The following is a 20,319-nucleotide window of genomic DNA, read 5'->3' as shown; positions in this document are numbered from 1 at the left end:
TGTTTTGGTTAAATAAAGGGCGTGTTTTTTTTTATATTTCTTAGATACATGGTCTGATAATTCCTTTTTTTTTTAATTTATTTATTGGGCCATATATTTAGGACATTTCAAAAGAAAACCCTAGCTGTCAAAAATATATAAACTTAATGAAAAATGGCTAAACAAAAACACATATGGTAAGAATATAATCCTGCAGATGTTTGAGAACAGACTATCCTAAAGAGGGAGTTAACTCCCACCATACCTTTATATCCTTTAGGTATTGTTCTATAATTGTGAGAAATATGTATAAAGTTTGAAGTCACGTGACTTTACACTTACCCATCATTGGAGAAGCTAGTTTTCCCAACCTCAAAGCCTCTTGAGAATCAGGACTTGCACCGCCCTTAACAACATCTTGTAAGTTAATATTATGGCAAACATATTTACACCAACACCTTAGTGTTACAAAAAGTATCTATTTGCAACAACAAAAAAAACTGCTTTTACATATCTGCTCAGGCTACTACTGCCCCATGGTGTCTGAAGTCTGGCTTCAAAACAATGGAGCACATCTACTTTAGCTGCTCCATCTCTCCCATGCGGGCTAACTTGCTTTGCCCTTCCTTATGGAGAAGACACCATACATTTGGACAGGTACGGTATTTGTAAAGTTTAACATTAAGGTCACTGGGGTTAAGAACAGCTAGTCCAATGCTTATGGTGGGCTGGGCTCACTGCTGCTAGATCATCCATCCCTTGAATACATTTTAGTCCAGTTTTGGTCATTATCTTGTTCCAACAATGATTCCGTGTTCGTCATATGGACCCCACTCTTCCTGGTGCAGCGTGCAGATGGTGCCAGTACGGCCACGGACAGACGCTTCACTGCAGACAGACAACAGCAATGTCCCTCTACTGGAAAGTCATCAGCTCATAACCCAAAGCTTGAAGAAGAAAACACAATAGCCTTAATTAGACAAAACATACTAGAAAGGCACAAAATGTATGATTATATTAAACAAAATGTCATAATAGCTGCTTATAACAAGGCTCCTACTTTGTTGAGTCAGCATAAACATTTTGCTAAGGTATATTAAGGTTAGAAAAAAAAAAAAAAATATATATATATATATATATATATATATATACACATATATATATTTTTTTTAATAGAAACTTTCACTTAAGTAGCTCTCCTTATCAAGAATATGTAAAAGTAAGGAACAAAGATTTTAATTCCAATCCTCTGTGCTCTTTCACACTTGTGAGTGTGATCACTTTTTATATCCACTATACGCTACTAACAAACAGTTCCATTACAGATCATTTGTATTTTCTTTTAGTATCTAGAACGGTGGAAGTATTATAAATGCTCGTAAATCACAGTCCTACCTGCCCAGCGTCCCTCCCGCTTGCGTGTAGTACTTATTGTAGTCTAACCGAAGCAGCAACTGAGCCAGGTCAGGATTGATCTGATGGTTCCGGACACTGGAAAGAATCTTGAAAAGAAGGGCGGACTGGCAACTAAATCCCTGAAAATGTAACAGAAAGGCCAAGACCAAGTTACTTGCGAAATATCTCTCTTTTCATTGAATTATATTCATTATGTTAAGCCATCTAGAAGTTTACTTACCTTTACAAGGATATCAAGCTGACCAGCTCCCCGTTCATCTAGAGGACCCAGGTTTTGGCTGACTAATGAACAGAAGCTGTGACACAAATCTAAGATTTCATTCAGACAGTGGAAAACCTGGATAGAAAAAAACGCTTAGAAATGTAGCAGATGTTTCTATTCATGGTACAGGACCGTGTGTGTTCCCACTTACAGGTTTCAGCAAAATAAAAGACTGGGCCAGGAGATTGCTCAGGAAATGGTCGTGGGCCAGCCGAATGCTCTCAAAATCCCGTGTGGAGTTTATTTGCTGCAAAAGCTGTGAAAACTGGGACTCAAGAACATCCACCTAAAAAAATACATTACAGTGGTTCAGTATTTTTACCAAGTGAAAAGGCAAGAGTTCACATCTAGGGAGTCCAATGAATTTTACCCTGTCTATGGCGTAAACAGTAAATTGATTTATCTATAGCGGATTGCCTTTTATTTTTAACGATTGGTTTGATATAATGCACTCTTGCACACCTGCAGGTAATACTGGAGATTATCCACTAAAAATGCCATGTGGTTCCGTAGCCGCCACTTTATAGCATCCGTTCGATTGGATTCCAAGTGTTTTCTCTGCATCTGGAGAGCCCAGCAGTGCTGTAGCTCTGATTGTACTCGTCGGACGCTCAGCAAGTACTTGAACACTACATTGTACCTAGCAAGTATAGCAAAGTGTTAAGGTGAATCAGGGGCAAACATTTGGTCTTTGCTTCAAATAAATGATATCTTTATATTATATAAACACAAGGTTATAAAAATCTCATTACAGGGGTATATTTTGTATATGTGAAGTAGAAAAAAAAAGTTTTAAGAACACCATACATTATACACAACTAAATATGTACTGTAGTTATTTACTGAGTGTAGTACTCACTTCTCTAACACGGCAGGTGTGAAAAGAATATGTAGAGGCCACTGTACTTTGTAGAGAAGCCCCAGAGCTGCCCAGCCCGAGGTAGGAGCTTCCCTCGGAGATGTGTCTTTTGATGGAGCCTCACGGGGCTGGGATGCATCTGCGGAAGAACACAAGCTAATAGAAGCACATAGGAAAGGATTTCACTTCATTTTTAAGGCAAAGAATCTGCATAAACTGGCAGAGTTCTGGTAAAAAAAAACAACAATTTGTATCTCTGAGTGTACACAACTTTACTGATTTCACTTCACCAGGAAGCCACATCGAGACACTAGGTATTATTAATCTAAGATAGAGACTGTACCTAGAGGAAAAAAGGAGGATATAGGGTGGCACCAATCTGAAACGGGTGCAGATGAGCTGATAGCAGTACCAGCTCCTATTAACATGCAAATAAGTAGAGAATATAAAAGTCAAGGAGGTCTGACCACTAAGTGGTGTGTAATAAAGCTCCAGTGAAATTGGGATATTCCACAATTGAACAGCAGTAGACCTGCAGCAGGACACCACCACAATCTGGAATTCTCATTCAGAATGATGGTCTTAGGAAAATAATTGATACTTTTCAGGGAAAGTTGGCAGAGAGCCATCTTGATATTTTCCTGTACGATACCTCAACAAACTCGCAAATTCAATGTCCTCTTGATGATGGCAAGCTGTCCAGTCCCTGCGGCACCAAAGCAGCCCTAACTCATGATGCTCCTTCCAACATACTTCACCATTGGGGTGATGTTTTCATATTGGTATGCACTAGTGCTGCGTGTTCTTCCTGAACAATTCAAACTTAGTTTCATCAGTCCACAAAACATTTTCCTGGTGGCGTGGAGTGTCAAGGTGCTTTTTGGCAAGCTTCACACACGCAGTAATGTTTTTTCCCCCCTTTTCCAGAGGCTGGGGCTTCCTCTGTGGTGTCCTGCCATGGACTCCATGCCTGTTCAGTGTTTTGCATATGGTAGACTCATGAACAGAGATGTGAACCAGTTCCAATGATTCATTCAAGATCTTAGCTTTTTTTTTTTTTTTTACCTCATAGAGCATTGAGTTGTGGCCATCTTGGTTTGGTGCCCACTTCTAGGGAGAGTAGCCATAGTACTGAATTGTGTCCATTTATAACAATTTGTCTAACTGTGGACTGCTGAATATGTAAACTCAGATTATATTGCAACCTTTTCCAGCTTAATGAAATTCAATTTTAGTGAGGAATGGTTCACATCAGCAGACGCTTGTTGGGAATCGCAAACTCAATGTTTTGTTTTTTTTTAATGTCAAAGTAGCTCAAAAACAGCCTCCAATCCTGTTTAATTAATTTGACTCCAGGTTTGCTAACTTCTGACTCCAATTAGCTTTTGTTGTGATTAGCCTAGAGGTTCACATACGTTTTAAAACCTACACTGTCTATGTTTGAATGATGTATTGTTCTTGACCATAATAAGTACAATACATTGTGTGTTATTAGTTAAAACTGATTATGTTTGTAATAAGATTTGTCTAAATTACCTTTATGGTCTTTGCCATGGTAGTCAATAGTCAGATGGAGCAGGGGAAGCAGGTTGTCATCATCAAGTAATACTTTATGTGCCGATAACTGGAATGCCACATTCACATCTGATGCAAAGAAGAAAAAAAAAAGAAAGATGCAAATGGTGACAAATGTATACATAGACGTATCATTGCGAGGAAGAGATACCATAACACTTGCATCACGTAATCCGGCTGCAAAGTATGTGCCTTTCACACGTACCATGTTCCGTTACTGCAGTGGGGGGAGTTTTCAGCATGTGCTGAGCAATATCGATAAAGGCTTGGTACAACTCTCCTCTACCTAGAAGGTAGAAATCTTTAATGATCTGAAAGAAAACAGAAAAGAGTATATATTTATTAATGTGCTATATTCACTAAACAGTGGCTACACCATTTCAATGGTTTCTACATGAGGTTTGTCTATAAAAAGGGATTCCAGAGCAAAGTTTGAAAAAAGATCTCTTCAAGGAATGTTTCATTTGGTTGCCATGGTTCACAATGTTTTACGGCTGATATTGTACTATTTATTAAATGCCAATATCTCACCTTTAGCTGTCCTAGGAGATCTGATTCTTCTACCATAAGTTTCCACAAGTGCTAAAAAAAAAATAAAAAAAAATCTAATAAAATACTAAAATAATAATATGCATTTACAGATAAACTGAAAACAAAATCATAAGTCCTATGTAAAGACTCAAGAACAATGTGTCTGGTTGAAGGGGATCTCCCACCATTTTTTCCTTGATCACCTAGCCGGACACTCTAATGAAAATCTATAAAGGAAAGGACTTCACTCGCTGTGCCATAAAGAAATCAGCTTAATGTGAAGCTTAACCTGCTTAGTTCTGAATGGGACTTCATAATTTGAGGATTTACACCCGGCCTACAGTTCTAATTATGTGCTTCCTTTGATGAGGGTAGAATTTTCGCACTCAATGATTTATATTCTGTATGAATCAGCAGGCCACCTGATCTAAGGACTCAATCAACAATACAAACTCTGTTTCTACTTTTATTTGTTCAGAAAGCGCACGCTGACTTTGGTTTTTCCATGTGCAAGAAGATAATGGAACTTTCCACATATTACTCGTTAAAATAAAGTTCAAATTAAGAAGTAAAATCTGTTTTGATCACAATAAAAAGGTGTACTAGAAACATGAAGAATAATACTCACTGAGTGATGTATCTAATAAGCATTAATTATTTCAACTCCTTATTAGCTTTGCAATTTTAAATTTGTTTTTGAGATTGAGATTAATACATTGGGTCACAGAGGTCAGCTTTTACACTTACAACACTATGAAGGTACAATTGTTTTGGTGATAACAGACGGCTACGAATTGCAGTCATTTAAGTATGTTTACTGAAATTAGGGCAGATTGATGTAGTGGCAGGATATACAATATATTACCTATACAGTATAGTATATAGCTATACTGTATTTTTTTTTATACAGTATGTTTTTAAACAAAATGGTGTGTGTTAAAAACAGATGGTACTAGCATGATCTCTTCCTCTTTAAAACACCATAAAGGACCAAAAAATATGTAACAGACAGGACAGTTTCAGCGCATAAACTACGCAAACGCATATCACATATTGTGAAACGGTAGCGGCTAGTTCCTACCCAGTAGAAGGACTCTGGTGATGTCAGCAGACCATGTGACTGTTTGGTCACATGGTAAAAAGAACTACAGGAAGAAGAAGCAGCAGCAGCAGCGCGGGAAGTACAAATGACTACAAATGAGCTGAGCTGTGCTGGGCTGCTGTTTCTTTTTCAATAACGTGGGATGTGAGGATGCAGTTTTAACAGAAGTACTGAAAATACAGAATATCATGGAGGCAGAAGGAAACTTGAATCTGTGAAATAATTCACAGTGAGTCTCTCTCTCTCTCACTCTGTCTCTGTGCCAGTGATTGTGTGTCTCTCTCTGTGTGCCAGTGATTGTGTCTCTCTGTGTCTCTCTCTGTGTGCCAGTGAGTGTGTCTCTCTCTGTGTGCCAGTGAGTGTGTCTCTCTCTGTGTGCCAGTGAGTGTCTCTCTCTGTGTCTCTCTCTGTGTGCCAGTGAGTGTCTCTCTCTGTGTGCCAGTGAGTGTCTCTCTCTGTGTGCCAGTGAGTGTCTCTCTCTGTGTGCCAGTGAGTGTCTCTCTCTGTGTGCCAGTGAGTGTCTCTCTCTGTGTGCCAGTGAGTGTGTCTCTCTCTGTGTGCCAGTGAGTGTGTCTCTCTCTGTCTCTCTCTCTCTGTGTGCCAGTGAGTGTCTCTCTCTGTCTGTCTCTCTCTCTGTGTGCCAGTGAGTGTCTCTCTCTGTCTCTCTCTCTGTGTGCCAGTGAGTGTCTCTCTCTCTGTGTGCCAGTGAGTGTCTCTCTCTCTGTGTGCCAGTGAGTGTCTCTCTCTGTCTCTCTCTCTGTGTGCCAGTGAGTGTCTCTCTCTGTCTCTCTCTCTGTGTGCCAGTGAGTGTCTCTCTCTCTGTGTGCCAGTGTCTCTCTCTGTCTCTCAGTGCCAGTGAGTGTCTCTCTCTGTCTCTCTCTCAGTGCCAGTATCTCTCTCTCTGTGTGCCAGTAAGTGTCTCTCTCTCTGTGCCAGTGAGTGTCTCGCTCTCTCAGTCTCTGTGCCAGTGAGTGTCTCTCTCTCTCTCTCAGTCTCTGTGCCATCGAGTGTCTCTCTCTCAGTCTCTGTGCCATCGAGTGTCTCTCTCTCTCTGTCTCTGTGCCATCGAGTGTCTCTCTCTCTCTGTGCCATCGAGTGTCTCTCTCTCTCTCTCTCTCTCTCTGTGCCGTCGAGTCTCTCTCTCTCTCTCTCTGTGCCGTCGAGTCTCTCTCTCTCTCTCTCTGTGCCATCGAGTGTCTCTCTCTCTCTCTGTGCCATCGAGCGGCTCTCTCTGTGCCCGTGAGAGCGGCTCTCTCTGTGCCCGTGAGAGCGGCTCTCTCTGTGCCCGTGAGAGCGGCTCTCTCTGTGCCCGTGAGAGCGGCTCTCTCTGTGCCCGTGAGAGCGGCTCTCTCTGTGCCCGTGAGAGCGGCTCTCTCTGTGCCCGTGAGAGCGGCTCTCTCTGTGCCCGTGAGAGCGGCTCTCTCTGTGCCCGTGAGAGCGTCTCTCTCTCTCTGTGCCCGTGAGAGCGTCTCTCTCTCTCTGTGCCCGTGAGAGCGTCTCTCTCTCTCTCTGTGCCCGTGAGAGCGTCTCTCTCTCTCTCTATGTGTGCCCGTGAGAGCGTCTGTCTCTCTCTCTCTGTGCCCGTGAGAGCGTCTGTCTCTCTCTCTGTGCCCGTGAGAGCGTCTCTCTCTCTCTCTGTGTGCCCGTGAGAGCGTCTCTCTCTCTCTCTGTGCCCGTGAGAGCGTCTCTCTCTCTCTGTGCCCGTGAGAGCGTCTCTCTCTCTCTGTGCCCGTGAGAGCGTCTCTCTCTCTCTCTCTGTGCTCGTGAGAGCGTCTCTCTCTCTCTCTCTCTGTGCTCGTGAGAGCGTCTCTCTCTCTCTCTGTGCTCGTGAGAGCGTCTCTCTCTCTCTCTGTGCTCGTGAGAGCGTCTCTCTCTCTCTGTGCCCGTGAGAGCGTCTCTCTCTCTCTCTGTGCCCGTGAGAGCGTCTCTCTCTCTGTGCCCGTGAGCGTCTCTCTCTCTGTGCCCGTGAGCGTCTCTCTCTCTGTGCCCGTGAGCGTCTCTCTCTCTCTCTCTCTCTGTGCCAGTGAGCGTCTCTCTCTCTCTCTCTCTCTGTGCCAGTGAGTGTCTCTCTCCCTCTCTCTCTGTGCCAGTGAGTGTCTCTCTCTCTGTGTGCCAGTGAGTGTGTGTGTCTCTCTGTGTGCCAGTGAGTGTCTCTCTCTCTGTGTGTGCCAGTGAGTGTGTGTGTGTGTGTCTCTCTCTCTCTCTGTGCCAGTGAGTGTGTGTGTGTCTCTCTCTGTGCCAGTGAGTACAAAGAACTACAGGAAGAGGAAGAAGCAGCAGCGCGGGACGTGCAAATTACTAAAAATGGGCTCTCTCTGTGCCAGTGAGTGTCTCTCTCTCTCTCTCTGTGCCAGTGAGTGTGTGTCTCTCTGTGCCAGTGAGTGTGTGTCTCTCTGTGCTAGTGAGTGTGTTTCTCTCTCTCTGTGCCAGTGAGTGTGTGTCTCTCTGTGCTAGTGAGTGTGTTTCTCTCTATCTGTGCCAGTAAGTGTGTCTCTCTCTGAGATAGAGCGTGCGCTCACCTCGAGGGAGAGAGAGAGAGTGCGCTCGCCTTGAGTGAGAGAGAGAGTGCGCTCGCCTCGAGAGAGAGAGCGTGCGCCTCGAGGGAGAGAGAGCGTGCGCTCGCCTCGAGAGAGAGAGAGCGTGCGCTCGCCTCGAGGGAGAGAGAGCGTGCGCTCGCCTCGAGGGAGAGAGAGCGTGCGCTCGCCTCGAGGGAGAGAGAGCGTGCGCTCGCCTCGAGGGAGAGAGAGCGTGCGCTCGCCTCGAGGGAGAGAGAGCGTGCGCTCGCCTCGAGGGAGAGAGCGTGCGCTCGCCTCGAGGGAGAGAGCGTGCGCGCGCCTCGAGGGAGAGAGCGTGCGCTCGCCTCGAGGGAGAGAGCGTGCGCTCGCCTCGAGGGAGAGAGCGTGCGCTCGCCTCGAGGGAGAGAGCGTGCGCTCGCCTCGAGAGAGAGAGAGCGTGCGCTCGCCTCGAGAGAGAGAGAGCGTGCGCTCGCCTCGAGAGAGAGAGAGAGAGCGTGCGCTCGCCTCGAGAGAGAGAGAGCGTGCGCTCGCCTCGAGAGAGAGAGAGAGAGAGTGCGCTCGCCTCGAGGGAGAGAGAGAGCGTGCGCTCGCCTCGAGGGAGAGAGAGAGCGTGCGCTCGCCTCGAGGGAGAGAGAGAGCGTGCGCTCGCCTCGAGGGAGAGAGAGAGCGTGCGCTCGCCTCGAGGGAGAGAGAGAGCGTGCGCTCGCCTCGAGGGAGAGAGAGAGCGTGCGCTCGCCTCGAGGGAGAGAGAGAGCGTGCGCTCGCCTCGAGGGAGAGAGAGAGCGTGCGCTCGCCTCGAGGGAGAGAGAGAGCGTGCGCTCGCCTCGAGGGAGAGAGAGAGCGTGCGCTCGCCTCGAGGGAGAGAGCGCGTGCGCTCGCCTCGAGGGAGAGAGCGCGTGCGGTCGCCTCGAGGGAGAGAGCGCGTGCGGTCGCCTCGAGGGAGAGAGCGTGCGCTCGCCTCGAGGGAGAGAGAGAGCGTGCGGTCGCCTCGAGAGAGAGAGAGAGCGTGCGGTCGCCTCGAGGGAGAGAGAGCGCGTGCACTCGCCTCGAGGGAGAGAGAGAGAGCGTGCGCTCGCCTGGAGAGAGAGAGAGAGAGAGCGTGCGCTCGCCTGGAGAGAGAGAGAGAGAGAGCGTGCGCTCGCCTGGAGAGAGAGAGAGCGTGCGCTCGCCTGGAGAGAGAGAGAGAGAGAGAGCGTGCGCTCGCCTGGAGAGAGAGAGAGAGAGAGAGAGAGAGAGAGCGTGCGCTCGCCTCGAGGGAGAGAGAGAGCGTGCGCTCGCCTCGAGGGAGAGAGAGAGCGTGCGCTCGCCTCGAGGGAGAGAGAGACAGCGTGCGCTCGTCTCGAGAGAGAGAGAGCGTGCGCTCGCCTCGATGGAGACAGAGCGTGCGCTCGCCTCGAGGGAGACAGAGCGTGCGCTCGCCTCGAGGGAGAGAGAGCGTGCGCTCGCCTCGAGAGGGAGAGAGAGCGTGCGCTCGCCTCGAGAGGGAGAGAGCGTGCGCTCGTCTCGAGAGGGAGGGAGAGAGCGTGCGCTCGTCTCGAGAGGGAGAGAGAGAGCGTGCGCTCGCCTCGAGAGGGAGAGAGAGCGCGTGCACTCGCCTCGAGGGAGAGAGAGAGAGCGTGCGCTCGCCTGGAGAGAGAGAGAGAGAGAGCGTGCGCTCGCCTGGAGAGAGAGAGAGAGAGAGCGTGCGCTCGCCTGGAGAGAGAGAGAGCGTGCGCTCGCCTGGAGAGAGAGAGAGAGAGAGAGCGTGCGCTCGCCTGGAGAGAGAGAGAGAGAGAGAGAGAGAGAGAGAGCGTGCGCTCGCCTCGAGGGAGAGAGAGAGCGTGCGCTCGCCTCGAGGGAGAGAGAGAGCGTGCGCTCGCCTCGAGGGAGAGAGAGACAGCGTGCGCTCGTCTCGAGAGAGAGAGAGCGTGCGCTCGCCTCGATGGAGACAGAGCGTGCGCTCGCCTCGAGGGAGACAGAGCGTGCGCTCGCCTCGAGGGAGAGAGAGCGTGCGCTCGCCTCGAGAGGGAGAGAGAGCGTGCGCTCGCCTCGAGAGGGAGAGAGCGTGCGCTCGTCTCGAGAGGGAGGGAGAGAGCGTGCGCTCGTCTCGAGAGGGAGAGAGAACATGCACGCGCCGAGAGAGAGAGAGCGTGTGTTTGCCTCGAGAGGCAGAGAGAGCGTGCGCGCGCCGAGAGAGAGCACGTGTGCGCTGAGAGAGAGAGAGCGTGCGCTCGCCTCGAGAGGGAGAGAGAACGTGCATGCGCCGAGAGAGCGTGCGTTCGCTGAGAGAGGGAGAGAGAGAGAGAGCGTGCGCGCGCCAAGAGAGAGCGCGTGCACGTGCCGAGAGAGAGAGAGCGCGGGCGCGCACCGAGAGAGAGAGAGCGCGGGCGCGCACCGAGAGAGAGAGAGATAACTCACTCTAGTTAAGCCAGGGATCTCAACTCTACTGCACATCATTTTTTAGTGAATAGACTCATTTGTTATAGACTAAATGCCATGTCTGTAATTGAGATCTTCACAATGTATATGAGAATGTGATCAAATAAAGCAACAGCTGTATATGTTTCAAAATAATAGTAATAATAATAATATATGTTCACAAATAATTAAATGAACATAACGCATGTAATATATCTGGAATTGCAATTAAAAGTCAGTTTCTTTTCTTTAAATAGATGTTTATACTCTTTTCTTCTTCTTCTACAGTCTATCTCAACCACTCAAAAAACATTAACTTTTTAGTGAAATGGGTAGATTAATAGATTACGTCCTCATGGTGGTGGCTTTTTGGAATAGGAGCCAGGCATAAACTGTTGCCCATGGAGTATTGTGCAGCGGAAAAGTCCAAAGCTAGTGGGAACAGCTCAGCTGTGTGCGTCGGACCGCCATACACAAGGGAGAATATCCAAGAAAGGCTCCATTGGTTGTGTCTTTCTCCTGCTCAGATTAGGGACCACACAGGGTTAAGGTGTGAATCCACGACAGATGGAAGACAATTGGACATGTTGGCACCCATTAACACAATTATTATTAGGAATATCTATGGGTATGTTATGAAACTGCGTTAGAGTAAATAAAATCTAATACACAATGTTTCGGGAATTTTTCTTGCCTTTATGACCATGGCAAGACCATGGAAGCTAGATTTCTCACTATGAACTGTCTAGTTCCTATTCCTGTAAGGGACCTGCGTGAGCTGGAGATATGAGTCCCTTCGGAGTATAGATACTAAGGATTGTTATCCTTGTAAAGGACCTGTGTGAGCTGAAGGTGTAAGAGTCCTTTAGCTGGATGGAAACTAGATTGCTCACTATGAACCGTCTAGTTCCTATCCCTCTAAGGGACCTGTGTGAGCTGGAGAGATAAGGGTCCTTAAGCTGGATGGTAACTAGATTTCTCACCATGAACCATCTAGTTCTTATCCTTTAACGGGACCTGGCCACAATGGAGCAAAAGGTCCTTTACAGGGATAGAAACTAGCTCTCTTTACATGAGTTGGATAGTTCCTATCCCTGTACAGGACCTGACCAGTAGGGGGCAAAAGGTAATTTTGCTGGATAGAAAATAGCTCACACACACTGAGCAAGCTATTCCCTATCCCTGTAAAGGACATGGTCCTTCTACCGGATAGGAACTAGTCTCAACCATTGTGAAACGTATATAAGTCATCAAGGAGTGTAACAGTATTCTGCTGTTATGAAAGAGAGAAATAAAGTGCCTTTTTACCTCTGCCACTGTGCTTCGGATTTTATCAAGAACAGATTCAAAATCTACCAGGCTGAAGAGTGGTTGTTGTTTCAGTCTGTGAAGTTCCGCTGCAAATATGTCTTCTTGATTTTTTAAAATAGAAGCTGTTGACATGACAGATTGAATGTAGAAACATACGAGATAATTGCTCCCTATTCACCCACAATATACAATTAGGGACCATTCCATGCAAAGCTGTCTAGACAGCATTAGATTGTATCATGTATAACTTCCTGGCAGGAAAGAAATTATATATACAGTTGTGTGAAAGTCTAAGGTTTTACACATTAGGGCATAAGAATCATCTGTTCCTTAGCAGGTCTAAAAATGAAGTAAATAGAACCTCAGATGAACAACAAACACATGACATATTATACCGTGTTATGATTTATTCAACAAAAATAAAGCCGAAACGGAGATGCCATGTGTGAAAAAACTAAAGTACACCTTTACTGCTTCCATAGGAATTAAGATGCCAAGTACCAGACAGGTGCTGCTGATCAAATGACCTTGTTAAAGTTTTCATCAGCAAGTGTGGCCACCTCTCTAAAAGTTTTAGTAGTTTGCTGGTTTGGAGCATTCAGGTGTATGTTAACACAATCTCAAAATGGGAAGACATCAGCAACGATCTTAGAGAAGGGTTTTAAGGCATTTTCCAAACAATTGAAAACCCATCATTCTACAGTGAGAAAGATTATTCAAGAGTGGAAAAAATTCAAGTTTCCAATCTTCTCAGCAAATTCACCCCAAGGTCAGATTGTGCAATGCACAGAAAAATTGTGAAAAACCAACAAGGCACATCTCAGACTCTACATGCCTGAGTTCATGACAGTACAATTAGAAAAAGACTCAACAAGTATGGTTTGTGTGACAGAAAGCCTCTTCTCTCTAAAAAGAACATGTCAGCATGGCTAAGGTGTGCAAAATTGCATCTGAACAAACCACAAACTTCCGTAACAATGTCCTTTGGACAGACAAGACCTTTAGCCATAATGCACTTACAGCATAACGGCACAAACAACTCATACCAACTGTCAAGCATGGTAGTGGAGGGGTGATGATTTGGGCTTGTTTTGCAGCTGCGGGATGTGGGAACCTAGCAGTTATTGAGTTGAATATGAACTCCTCTGTATACCATATATGTGCCTGAGACCTAAAGCTTGCCTGAAATGTAGTCATGCAACAGGACAATGATCCCAAGCACATCTGCAAATCTACAACAGAATTGCAAGGTGTTGCAATGGCCCAAAGTCCAGACCTCAACTCAACTGAAATGCTGTGGTGGGACCTTAAGAGAGCTGTGCATAAACAAATGCAACATTGTAAAGAAGAGCCGGTTAAAATTCCTCAACAACAAATATGAGAGACTGATAAAGTCATACAGAAAACGATTACTTCAAGTTATTGCTGCTAAAGGTGGTTCTACAAGCTACATGGCTTCTCCATTCTGGCTTTATTTTTGTTGAATAAATCATGACACGGTGTGATATGTTTTGTGTTGTATTAACCTAATTTTTATACCTGCTAAGGAACTGATGATTGTTACTATGTCCTAAAAACCATAGAATTCAAAGAGAGTGTACTTTCTTTTTCACACAAATGTATATGTGTGTGTATATATATATATATTATAAATACATATACAATACACAGACACACATATCATTTCATATATATAATAATATAACAGGAAAATAGAGGGCATCTATCAGATTATTGGAGGAATAAAGCGGGACCTTCTTTGTTTTAACAATATATAATTCATTTTGAAATTCTGTTCAAATTTAGGTTAGGCACTAGAGTAACATTTTGCACATATAATGAGTATGGTGATATAACAGAATGGCTTTGTCTTACCTGTCCTGGTCATGTTTACATTTTGATTTTCAAACATTTGTACAGATTCACCCACAAACAATATTTTCTCTGCAACCCTTACAGGAATATAAGAAGGTAGCATTTCCACTCGTAATGAAAACTGCTTGAGAGATGGTGCTAGCATGTTCTCCTCTTCAATGAGACGCTGTCAAAAACAGGGCAGTTTCAGTACATAAAACACACACATGTATATGTATTTACGGATGGGGAAAAAACCCAAAACACATCTTAGAAGCAGATACACACAATTTGTTGTTGTTTTTTCACCACACTACCAAAATGTTCCAATTTTTTAATCATTTTTGTTAAAAGTTGAAATACATAAATGTTTTTTATTGTTAAAAGAATAGTACAAAATAGGATCTAATGAAAAACAGATATTCTTCGATATCTTGGCTAATTATGGTTCAGTTTATTATACACTATATTAACTGTGACTTTGGCATCTCCCTGTGCTTGTTCTATACAGTAGGAATACATGTATATAGAAGCCGTATGGCTTCATCTGAGGTAATGTGTAAGGAGAACAAGCTGGAGTCTTACCAAAGAAAGATACCGAGAAAAAGTAAGCTAAAGAGGGAGAAAAGAGGAAATAAAGGAGCCCATAAATTATGTCTACCCTGTCAAAATAGCCTTGTAAGAAGTCTAAACAAAACTCAGGATAACAATACATAGTAAAAAACAAACATTTCATAAAACATTATATACATGCACAAGTCTTCTAACAATGGTAATAAAATAACATTAATAACAACATCCATGTGCATCAAAGTTCCAAGTGCCACTGGCTTGCAAAAGTTTTTACATGACTCCCACTGGTAATAGGTAAAACACAATGATAATTGCTGAGAATTTTCATGCAAAACAAAGTATACAGTATCTGAAACACTCTAAAAAAAAAAAAAAACCCAGATATACTATATCACAGTAATTTATCACAGTTATATTATAGGTGTGTATATAACATATGTAGATTACATATACATACACACAAGACTTGCTGATAAGAGAAATCTACTTATGCTGTTAGTGTAGCCACAACTGTCCTGTTGGGCACTGGGGGGAGCCAGAGTAACATATAACTCTAAAAAGAATTTTAAAGAATAGTAATAATAATAAATGTAGTAGAAATTAGGACAATAGTCTATATTATAAGGAAGGGAGAAAAAAACTGACAGGGTTTGCCACTTGCTGCAGAATTCATAGTGTAAAACTAGGGATCTAGGGGTCCTCCTCGTTGCTACAACTGGATTGGCAGACTAAGTCAGAGAGGGACAGGCTATGCTTGCGCGGCACTTTTAATAAGGGGAGGGACTGCAGGCAGCGCTATGGGGGTTACTGTAGAAAGTGATATGCAATGCAGCTCCCAATACTAGTAGGCACCATGTAGAGTGCTCTTGCAGTATAATTATATGTCGTTAAGTACATGGAGCTCGGTGGGGACTAACCGTGTTAATTTTTTTTGCTTTCTTTTAGAATACAGACTATTGTCCTTCTCATTTCCACTACATGTTTTATTATTATTTTTAGAGTGACATGGTACATTTTTGTACATTTCAACTGTATATGAACTATATTTGCTAAACTCCCTTTTTATGTTACACACATACACATAAACATTTCCATTTCCATTACAAGGACTCACCAGATCCTGCAACTCTCGCAGTTGCTTTCCTGTTAAGCCACCAATACCCAAGTCATCATCATCTTCTTCAAGCTGGGCTGATGTACTCCCAGAAGCTGATCCTTGTCTAACAAAGAACTCCTCATACTGATCCAAGAGCAGCCCGTGTAGCATCCAGGCTGAAAGCTGTTTGTACATCACACCGTGACACACTGCCAGGATCCTGTACAAAACACACAACATGTTCACATTTGCATTAAAACATCACACACATCAAAGGTGAAATGCTGCAATGTTACATATTGCAAAGACTATATTTTGCCTCCACTAGACTAACTGCCAGTGTCATATGACCTAAACAGAGGGTACCGACAGGTAAAAAGCACTTATTGCCATCGCAGTGGCAAATGCTGGTATCTGGATGCATGTAAAGCCGCTAAGGAGATCATAAAAAAAAAAAACAGATCCTGCCCATTTAATATTTTGTCAGACAAGAGTTATGTCACCTTGAAATATTTGTTCCAGATAACTAAAAAGTGTAATGTATAATAAAAAAGTAAACACAAACAAGCAGCCATTACATTATGACCACTGATGGGTGAAGTGAATAACACCGATAATCCTGTTATCATGGCATCTATCAGTGGGTGGAATATTTTAGGCAGCAAGTGAAGAATTCATCCTAAAAGTTGATGTGTTAGAAGTAGGAAAAAACAGGCAAGGATCTGAATGACTTTGACAAGGGCCAAATTGTGATGGCTAGACGACTGGGTCAGAGCATCTCCAACACTGCAGCTCTTGTGAGTTGATCCCGGTCTGCAGTGGTCCAACAAAGGAAAAAACGCTGAACCGGTGACAGTATCATGGGCAGTCAAGGCTCATTGATGCACGTAGGGGGGAGAAGGTTGGCCCGTGTGGTCAAATCCAACAGACGAGCTACTGTAACTCAAATTGCTGAAATGCTGATTCTGATGCAAAGGTGAATGCTGGTTCTGATGCAAAGGTGTCTGAACACACAGTGCATCGCAGTTTCTTGCCTGTGGGGCCGAGTAGCCGTAGACCAGTCAGGGTGCCAATTCTGACCCCTGCCCACTGCCAAAAGCACCTACAATGGGCACATGAGCATAAGAACTGAATCACACAGCAATGGGAGAAGATGGCCTGGTCTGGTGAATCACCTTTTCTTTTCCATCACATGGATGGCCGGGTGCATCGCTTACCTGGAGAACACATGCTACAAAGCAAAATGGTTCAGGAATGGTTTGAGGAATACAAGGAGTTCAAGGTGTTGACTTGGCCACCAAATTCCCCAGATCTCAATCAAACTGAGCATCTGTGGGATGTGCTGGACAAACATGTCTGATCCATGGAGGCCCCACCTCACAAGACTTAAAAGGATCAGCTGCTAACATCTTGGTGCCAGACAAGACAGCACACCTTCAGAGGTCTAGTGGAGTTCATGCCTCAACCTGTCAGGGCTGTTTTGGAGGCAAAAGGGGAACCTTAACAATATTAGACAGGCGGTCATAATGTTATGGCTGATCGAACTATACACACATACACGCCCCACACACATACATACATACTTTTCCAGGGCACTGCGGACAGGGGGCAGTCCTCCGCAGCTATGTTTGTAAACTGTTTCCAACATCTGGCAGCCATGAATCTGCACACAAAAACAATCCTTGTATAAATGCCAGTGACTGACACCGATATAGATAAAGCAGTGATATTAACACATGAGCTACATTGATAATGTTAAAAGGTTTGCCTTTGGCCACCTTGTTGAACCTATGATATTCAAGCCAAAACAGGTTTCCAAATAATATCATGGATCATTATTCATCACCACATTGTAACATTAGACAAAGGCAATGAAATCTGACCTTCTATTTTCCCCTAAGAGGTTAGGAAGACATGACATTTTAATCAATATTTCCTCCCCAAATGAATCTGACATATACAAAAAATAGCACTTGTTGACTTGTATCTCCATGTACCACCAATACATTAAACTTCCGAGACGTTAGGTAGAATATAATTTATACCATGTCACACCGCACGCAGAGCAGACCCAGCATTTATAAGTGAAACACAGACTGTATGTTACACCTTGAAATGTCCTTTTATATGTTTTCTAAAGATAAGCCAGCCATAGGAACGTTTGCTTATATTTTATTTTTAGGCTTTAGCGTCTATATTTACCTACTGACCCACTGTACCATATTTTGTATGTTGTGGTGCTTTATAAATATATACTTATAATAAGATGACAATAACAATAATACCACCTTCTGGCTCTTAATCTGCTCCACCACAATCATCAATGACGGGAAGAGTAGATGAAACTAGAAGACAAAAGTTTATATTGTAAATACATTTGCTTATGCTGCTGCAGATGTCCAGCCTGAGAAGAACAATGTACATATTTGCTTATTCACCGATGAGGTACAGAGTACAATGCCTCAAAATGTACTACAAGACATATATATAACCATGTTTATGAATCCGGTCTTAACTGAAACAGGATGACATTGGATATGATGAGAGAATGAAAACATACCTGATCTAAGGAGTAGTTAACGTGTGAAATTGAAAGATGGGGATCAGCCAAGAACTGCAATTATGATAAAACAAGAAAAAAACAAAAAAACAGGAATTTAAACAATAAAAAGCATTCATGTTTTAGCTAGTCCTAAAGGATTTACACTTTACTTAAATCAGAAATCTGAGACACTAGTGCATGTGCACATTTATGCTCTATGTATACGATATACAAACTACTGTTTTTTTTTGTTTTTTTTAAATAAACACACATCACAAAAAAAATAAAAATCATTCACAGTTTGTTATGTTCCAGACTTTGGAGACTTTACGTTACCTCTTGCTCCAAGTCTAGTAAAGCCTGTCTATATGGCTGAAGTACTGAATCAAGGCCTCGGCAAAACGCTCTTAAGTATATTCCGTGCAGACCGATCTGTCCCTGCTGGGAGGGGTGGTGATCCTATGGGAAAGAACAGAGCACAACCTTATAAAACATCCAACGTACAGATTCTTTCCCCAGTCTCAGGCTTTGATCGCTTTGAAAACATAAAACATTTTAAGAAAGAAAGAAAGAAAAAAAAGAAATAGTAACACTGGGATCTATCCACCAACTGTAAAGCTTTAATGATTTTAAAACCCAGCAAAACTTTGGGTGAGCTTGAGCACCAAATCTGAGATGCTGTCATTTTAAGATCACATTTAGGTCTAATTTGCCCCTTTACTTTTTATATAACACATCGCTCTATAATGTTAAAGCATGTGATTTCCACCTAGTGTGCATTACAGCGTATGATATTTCCATAGAGCGGATCTCCCTGCTTTGAGTGTACCTGTTGCTGTACATGTCCCGTGTACTGCTCAATAAACTCTGTGAAGCGGATATAGTCGGTTCCCAGCTTACAAAGGCGGTTAAGGACGCTGGTTTCCCCTGGATGGAGGAAAGGCAGATCTTGTGATACCTGAAAAAACAAACAAACAAAAACACCATCAAGTTTAATGTGAATGAATACAAAGACCTGCACTGCACAACTAAATTACTCAACATCAGGATCCTATGGAGCACAAATTATTTAGTAATTAATAATAAATTACTAATATTTAGTAATTAATAATTTAACAATTAGTAACCACGGCCTCGCATTTGTAAAGAGATTAAAAATAGTCACTTATCTGTGATATTGCAATCAGATCCCTGCTGAATCGCTCCTTAATCAATTTTAATTTTGGTAGAATAAAAGTTAACAGCTTGGTAAAATTGTGGGGCATGTAAATATTCCAGTGTGGGGTGCACACTTAATGAACATTCACGCTGATTTTGCACAAGTTAAAAATGTGTGACACGCGTGACATGATCATGCCACTTGAACAGCAATTAAACATTGAAGCTGAGGAGGCAAGAATTCGGTACCCCTGACAGATACATAGAAGCCAACCTAAACTTTTAAAGAAGCTACTAAAGAGGTAGCACATGTGCCCTGTATGTGATATATATGTATATTTATATATAATCGGGTATGCCACTAAAATAAACCTACAAGCTGGCAATAGCGCATTTGGCAACTGATAATTGTGTTTGATTAAGGAGATAGCAGGTTGCCCAAGGCTATAGATATTGGCCATACCTTAGGCTGTGCTGACAGGTCTGCATGTCACGACACGACAGTCCTGCTGTCACGATATGGCCTCTTACCTGCAGGCCCGTCCGCTTGTTCCAGGTGAAAATACTCCCAGGGTATCCGCTCAGGGCAAGGAGCAGCTCGTGAATCATGTCCAAGAGCGGGCGATACAAGCGGCTATACGAGTGCTTCCACCGGAGAAACCCCAACGGATCTACCGCCAGCACAGCCCGCCAGTGGTATGTTTTGGTCTGCAAAACTACATTTCCCGACATACAGTGCGCGGCGGACGAAGCTCCGAGGACTACATTTCCCTGCTTGCATTGCACATTCTGGACCTGCGGCGGACGTGATGGTGTAGGGAAGAGATACTGCCAGGGAGCTTTGGGCTCTGGAGCAAATGTACAGGAAGGGCCCCTTCTCTAGACTCCCTGTCTCTAGCAAGCCTTTTCTCTGCGTTCTGTCTCTTGCTCTCTTTTTTCTTTCCGTTTAATGCTTTGCTCCTTGTTTTCAATTTTTTTTCTGTTCCATCTATTTGTTGCACCTTACTTGCTGACATCTTTCCCTCACCTTTTTTCTCTCTTTGTTTCTCTTTTTCTTTTCATCTTGCTTTATCTGCCTATTACATTTTTCTTCCTTTAACTTGTGTTCAGCCCCACACACACACACACACACACACATACACACACAC

General features: G+C 43.9%; 1 protein-coding gene across 1 annotated transcript; it reads right to left on the bottom strand.

The window, feature by feature from the left end:
• Positions 1 to 438: 438 nt before the first annotated feature.
• Positions 439 to 19,878, bottom strand: TUBGCP4 (tubulin gamma complex associated protein 4). The gene is made up of 18 exons (XM_053465111.1): positions 19,703 to 19,878; positions 18,843 to 18,971; positions 18,350 to 18,472; positions 18,032 to 18,085; positions 17,760 to 17,816; positions 17,055 to 17,134; positions 15,490 to 15,691; positions 13,824 to 13,989; positions 11,946 to 12,070; positions 4,623 to 4,673; positions 4,297 to 4,402; positions 4,053 to 4,160; positions 2,517 to 2,655; positions 2,120 to 2,297; positions 1,809 to 1,943; positions 1,616 to 1,732; positions 1,375 to 1,514; positions 439 to 926 (listed from the first exon to the last, which is right to left on the bottom strand). Exons 1-18 carry the CDS (start codon positions 19,778 to 19,780, stop codon positions 914 to 916), a joined length of 2,001 nt encoding a protein of 666 aa, XP_053321086.1. The 5' UTR covers positions 19,781 to 19,878; the 3' UTR covers positions 439 to 913.
• Between the last annotated feature and the right edge of the window lie 441 nt (positions 19,879 to 20,319).

Source organism: Spea bombifrons, chromosome 4 (assembly GCF_027358695.1).
Source record: "Spea bombifrons isolate aSpeBom1 chromosome 4, aSpeBom1.2.pri, whole genome shotgun sequence".
NCBI lineage: Eukaryota > Metazoa > Chordata > Amphibia > Anura > Pelobatidae > Spea > Spea bombifrons.
This window is presented reverse-complemented; position numbering and strand designations above follow the sequence as displayed.